General features: G+C 32.0%; 1 protein-coding gene across 1 annotated transcript; it reads right to left on the reverse strand.

The window, feature by feature from the left end:
- Window positions 1–1,097, reverse strand: LOC108198131 (uncharacterized). The gene is made up of 2 exons (XM_064083708.1): window positions 176–1,097; window positions 1–128 (listed from the first exon to the last, which is right to left on the reverse strand). Exons 1-2 carry the CDS (start codon window positions 1,095–1,097, stop codon window positions 1–3), a joined length of 1,050 nt encoding a protein of 349 aa, XP_063939778.1.
- Window positions 1,098–6,983: the final 5,886 nt, after the last annotated feature.

The raw sequence follows: 6,983 nt of genomic DNA on the forward strand, positions 1-6,983 counted from the left end.
TTACTCCTCTGTTTCGCGACCTTCTTCACCATTTCCGCTGAATATCCTCCCTTCAACATCGGGATCATCAATAATAATATTTGCAAATGCCTCAACATAATCATCATCGACATGAATGGAATCTCCATCTAACATAGAAATTCAAATTTTATGAGAAAAAAAATTATTGACAAACCAGATTTAATATTTAAAAAATATGTAAGATTTAGAATATTTCCAACATCCCAGTACTTGGATGGTCCTTTGGTGCACTCCTCACTCTTACGAGATAGCAGCCTTAAATTGTTATGCACAAACACAAGATCCTCGGTTCTCTTAGAGGCCAATTTGTTCCGCTTAACACTTTGAATGTTAGAAAAAGAGCTCCAATTTCTTTCACAACAAGAGGAAGATGCCGGTTGTGAAAGGAGTTTCATAGCCAAGCTTTGCAACATTGGAGTTTCCGAACCATAGTTAGCCCACCAAATAAGAGGCTCTTGGTGAACTCTTCCTTCAAGTACATGAGGTTCCGAAAAAAATCCCAAAGCTCCCGAAAACTTCCCATACTTAGCATTTATCTTTCTTAAATCATCTTGCTTTGGAAACATTTTTTTAAAACATTTTGCCCTGTTTAGTGAAACCTCACGATCCTCATTTGGTGCAACTCGAGCAATTACACCACTGCCACTATTTAACCATGCATCACTATAGTATTTAGGAACGAGAGAATGAGCCATGCAATGTAGAGGGGTGTTGCTCTTGTTCCACCGATTTTCTAAAACATATTGCACATCATTAAAAAATTCAGATTCATCATTTTTTGGATCTTTTCCTTCCTCATTGAAAATTTTTTCCCTCACTTCTTCTATCATTGAATCCCACATGTCGTAAACAAGATGCAAGCAAGGAGTGCCCGTGTCAGCAAGCCTAATCATGTTGTATATTGGAGATGTGAAAGCTACAAAATATTCTAATTTATCCCACCAACGATCGGAAATAACACACTCTTTCACATGATCAGCTTTTGCCTCTAAGTTTGTCTTCCTAAAAGCCTTCCAATTAAGATCCAAAACAGTTTTTTCAAGAGCACTTTTAACCAACAACAAACGCTGACCCATAATAACATGTGATGCAAAGCGTGTTTCTGCTATTTTTATCAACATGTGTTGTGAATGTGTTTGATAAATTGTAAGTGCTCTACTGTGATTCAAGATGAACATTGTAATCTCATCACAATCAGATATCAGATTTGAAATCCACTTACAGGTTTCATAATGGCTGGAGTTTGCATTTGGCTCGCACATGGACTTTAAAGCCAAATTAAGTGAGTGAACCACACACGGAGTCCAGAAGATGTGAGCATATTTGGTCTCAATACTCAGACCCGCTGCCTTGAAATTGCTAGCATTGTCGGTGATGATCTATACCACGTTGTCAGGCCCTTCTTGCTCAATGACATCCAAGAATAAGCTTGCAACATAGTCAGAATCCTTGATGTTGCCACTTGTGTCAAATGATTTCACAAATATGAAATTCCCTCCGAAAGCTGCCATAACATTGATAAGAGATCGTTTCAGCCTATCACCCCATCCATCAGAGCATAACGAGACACCTTTTTTCTTCCAAGAATCTCGAAACGATTGAAGTAAAAAATTCAAATGACTCTTTTCTTGCTCAAGTAATGTAGTCCTCATCCTATTATATGTAGGAGGGACGTAGCCAGACACCCTGCTATTTGATAGTCTTAAACAAAAGCGTCTGAAATATGGATTTTTCACTAAATAAAATGGCAGAGCTGAAGCATAAATCATGCGAGCCGTCTCTTTGTCAACCTCATCTCTATCCACCAGGACCACCACATTAAAACATGATTCCAGAGTCCCTTTATTTCTTTTCTGCTGTTTTAAATCCGAACCAGAGGGCAATGATAGGTACTCTTGTTTTCTTTTTGCTTCCAGCGCTTGCTTGGCCTTTCGATTCTCAGCAACTTCATGCTCTCTTCTTAGCTCTTCTCGTGTTTGATCAGAAATCGTGTTACATAGATCAACACCATAACCTTTTAAATGCAAGAGATGGCGTTTCACTTTTGTATAAGATCCGGTGACTTGTTTGTGGCAGTAGTTGCATACCCATACTCGATTTCCACCACCTCTTGGAGGGAGTTTGACATTAGTTTTTAGGGTTTAATGTGGATATGGAAAATTAGAAACTGAATAAATCAAAGTAATTATTGGTGCAAGTTTCTAGAAAAAAAATCTTTTATGTACGTTAATTGTCTTTCTGTTGTGAAGTTTAAAAAAATGTTACATTATTTAAAAATTGACACATCAAATGTGCTAGGCTAAAAAAATGTTACAATTAAAAAATTATGTGTAATTCACTATTTTAATAAATTCGATATATTCATTAACAAATATATATTTACTATATCATAAATTCAATAATTATTCATATTTAAGTGATGTAGTATTTAAAATATAATCTATATCTACATGATCATACTCTAGTGCTATCAAAAAAGTGTGTATCTTGTGAACCTAGTATATTGATTCTAGTATATAGAATATGTTCACATATGTGATCACATTATTAAATTTTATGATCCTAGTATATAAATATATTTGATCACATTGATAAAATATCATTGTTATATTCGCATATGATATATAGACTATTTTATGATCACATCATTATTATTGATAAAATTTCATTGTTATATTCACATATATGATATAGACTATTTTATGATCATATCGTTATTTTTGAAATATGTTCACCTATGTTATTAATTTTAATTTTTATAATATATAATTGTTATTATCGTAGTAATATACCTTATGCCTCTTTATTTATAATATAATTTGATATTTGAAATGGTATGAATACATTTATATGCTAATTAATTATTAAATATGTCACAAAATTTGAATAAATAAGATTACAAATTTGATAAAGTTTTTTTTTTGAAAATAAATTTGATAAAGTTTATAATTTGTTATAACTTTGATATTTGATCCTAGTGTGTATAATATGTATGTTACAAAATTTGAATACAGATATTTGAATAATTAATATAGAATATTTTGTGATAACATTATTTTTTTTATTTTTCTTTTGTCATATGATAACATTATTTTTAGAAATATGTATTATACGCCATTATCGTAGGGATCATTAAATTTTGTAGGGCACATATATTTGAATCTCGATTATTGTATAAGTTTGATGTGTTCGGTAGGAATCTACATCGCACATTATTTATTTATAACAAAATTAGAAATTTCAATTTGTTGTGTTTATTTATTTATTATTTAAATACTCAGTTTTACTTGTTTGAATATAATATGAATAGTTCATTATAGTTATCCCCATGATTTATAATGTAATTGCATTTTTTTCATTTATTTAAATAAAAATTCAGATATACACACACACACACACATATATTTATTAGTTTAAATTTTAAACTGGACATGTAAAATTGGGTGAAGGTACTAGGTAATAGTTAAAAATGAATTCTATACTAGAAAGGTAACATCGTTTATTTTTATTAATCTGATTTTTCTTCAACAAAATTAACATATTATATTCAATTATTAATATTTTTCCCAAAAATCATATTTATGAGTGTGCAAATTTTATCCTTTAACAAATGATAGTTGTCTCCTTTTTAAAATGCTACCTAGATTCAGTATCCAAAATCAAGTTTAATCTTATTATTTAATATTAAATTTTATGGAAACACGTTATTTATATAATTCATATGTGTTTGATAGAAATTAGAAAAAATTCACAAAAGCAAAATTACATTACAAAATCAAGTAAAACGGTCGTCAAAAGATTTACACCTCCAAGATTACAGCTCATACTAGAAATCAGTACAACTGCACAGTACAGCTATACATTGAATAACATAAAAAATCCTTTAATCGAGGCATATTCCCCGCTACCGCTTTATCAGCTTCCCATCATCTCATCATCTGCATCTTTTTTTTCCTTCATCTTCCCTTCGTGAGCTTCCCATCTTCTTCATCTTTCCTTTCTCCGTCTTCTACGTTTTGTTTTAACTCTGCCATGGTAAAAAACATGAAGCATGGCCGGATTTTTTGGATCGCCGGAATTTAGTCGTCTCCTCACCGGAGTTGCCGAGTCCAGTTTCCACCGGCCGGATTCCGTGTCCGTACCCGGGTCGTGTCGTGTCGACACTGGTACGTCGGTGTCTCCGAGTGGGTCCGAGCATCACAAGCCAAACGGGCTCTATGGTTCTCGCGGTCACTTTTCTACTTTTTAGATCTCGATGAAGTGTTCTTCGCTTTTATATCATCTCTTCTATTTATCAGTTTTTCAATAAAACATGCATCTAATCTTTTTTAAGTGAGATATTCTTAAGTATCTAGTTATCAATATTATTAATCGTGCCCATAATTTTGGGATTTAGTGTGTTATTTTTTAATATTTTTGTTTGTCTTGGTACGGGTTTTGGCATAACGATTTTTTGAAATAATTTAGGCTTCATATTGTCATTTGTCTCCTGCCGTTGAGGTGACTCATGAATGTCATGAGCTGCAGAATGAGATGGTTGAGCTGAATGAAATGGTTAAGAAGAAGCACGCAACATGTCAATGACATAGTTCCAGGAAATTGGTTTTTCATTAAAAAAATTCGATAGGAATAAACTATAAAGTTAGTCTTTGACATTGTATACAATAAAATAATAATGACATCATAAAACTTTTCCTCTAAAATGAATAACATTACTCTTCAACCCTTCATGAATTAAATGTTTCATGTTTTTCCCTTAATGCAGAAGCATCTTTTGGATCAAACCAATTTGAAAACTGAAATCAGATGTAATATATGAGTGTGTGTTTGTGTGTGAGAGAGAGAGAGAGTAGGTAACTAAGGAAGAGCGGAAAATGTATCATTTCCAAATTTTTCATTTGGAATCTCAAAGGCGCTTCTTACAGAAGAGTTCATCATCTGAATCACAAAAAAAACTTAATTGTGCTAATTTGTTTGTTGAGGGACCAAAGGGCAATCAAGTACGAAAGTTAAGATACAGAGAAAACATACTATCGAAAGAAAGAAACACACAAAATCCAAGGCATTACTAGAGAGATTTTATCTTAAGTTGTTTTTTAATGACATTTGACATATGTGAATTTGACCATTTTGTATTTTCCCACAATATAACCAAAAACCTACATTGATTAAAACTTGCAATTATATTAATTGTATTAATACTTCAATTATGTTAAAAAAAAATTCTTATCATCCAATTATATTGAAAATTGAAGTACTCGTGTGATATGAATGCGAGTCCAGTTGAAGCATGAAGGGATTTGAGTTTGCTTCCACGTCCCCGAAGCAAGCAATCAACAAACTAAAATGATCATCGTATGATATTGTTTTTAAAAAACATAAAAATTGAAACTACTAGTTACGTTGAAAACTTTCTTAAGTTGCAAAAAGATCTTAAAATGTAGTTACGATGAAAATTTTCTTAAGTTACAAAAGATCTTAAAAAGTTGTTTGAGAAACTTACTCTGTGTAGACCAGAAAAAGAATGTACTATTATTCATTGAACTTCAACTTTTCAGCTAGAGTTGCCTCAGGTGCCAATTATTGAATGCAAGGATAAGAAATAATAAATATTACAAAAACATAAATACATAAAAAAATAAGACTCCACCCTATTTTGGTGGATATTTTATATAGTATACTGAATAAAACTTAGAGAGATTTTCTGTGTGAGAGAGGGATCTTGTATATTCTCCTTCCATTGGTAGGTGTATGCGTCTTGAAGTAAAACTTTTACAGCTTGTAACAAAGACATTGTTTTATTCAAATACCTAACAGAAAAAACAGAAATTAGTGTAAATATGATAATCTCAAATAGCTATAATTCAAGAATATATATATATATATATATATATATATATATATATATATATATATATGACCTCACGTATAAAATTAGTACATCTGTACTAGTAAAGGCACCAACTTTAAAAATGTTCTTGACTTATTTTACCATCGGATCACCATCTTATTTGTGCTCCTACTTTCGTGGGACACAACCTTCCCCTGTGTAGAAAGTAATTTTTTCAAACATGCATTAACACATGAAGAGCATTAACCTTAAATGGAGACTACAAGCTTGTTAAAATATGACCATCTTTATTCTTAAACATGTCCACTGTCCTCCTTTATCCTCTATTATATGTCAACTTTCTTCCACCTCATAAAGGTTTTCACGGGAAGCATAATATTCTAAGCTTGTATTCGTGTTATCCACATAGCAATCTCTTGATGATAGTGATCTTCCAATTTCTATGGATGCGCACCACTCTTTGTTTTGATTAATTATATGAGGTTGTCAATTTGGATCTTTATTATAGAAAAAATGTAGTTCGTAGAATTGTCCAGCAGCAAGGTGTAGTAAATGGTGATACACATGATTGCTACAAAAAATTTGGCCAACATTGGTGGTTCTGGCATGTTAGACTTTGCCAAACCTATTGTTAAGCCTCAAATCATATGGCCTCCACAGGAAATCACATAGAATAAACATAATGTAAACGTAGATGATTGATTTGAAAACCTACTATAAACATAGTATTATTTATATTACAGTAACTATGCATCTAAACAATCATATTTACATGGCTAAAGGAGTTTCAACTTACATCAGCGGAAAGATTCTGAGAAATGTTTTTCAGGCCTTCGGTAAGTCCTACTTCCAATTGCGACTAACTGCCTTGTCCTTTTCAATAATGTTGCTCAAAATCGGCACGTTTAGTTGGTTTAACTTGATGTCAAATAACTCTCCCAGCTTCGAATAAGTAATAGAAAAAGACCTTGTCAAGCAAATATATTGATTCTTAAGAACTAGGTTATGAGTGCAGAAATCTAAAATTGGAGAGAGTATAAGAGACAAGAAATAGAGATTGAGAGAGAACATAGAGATTATAAAATTACCAAAACTAGCCAGCCGTTGCCAT

Source organism: Daucus carota, chromosome 8 (genome assembly GCF_001625215.2).
Source record: "Daucus carota subsp. sativus chromosome 8, DH1 v3.0, whole genome shotgun sequence".
In the NCBI taxonomy this organism is placed as follows: domain Eukaryota; kingdom Viridiplantae; phylum Streptophyta; class Magnoliopsida; order Apiales; family Apiaceae; genus Daucus; species Daucus carota.

Excerpts from the sequence above, each read along its gene's own strand:
- LOC108198131 (XM_064083708.1), bottom strand. The coding sequence starts at position 1,097 with ATGGGTCAGCGTTTGTTGTTGGTTAAAAGTGCTCTTGAAAAAACTGTT. Across the intron at positions 129-175 it reads TTTTTTAAATATTAAATCTG|ATGGAGATTCCATTCATGTC; the intron begins GTTTGTCAATAA and ends TTTCTATGTTAG.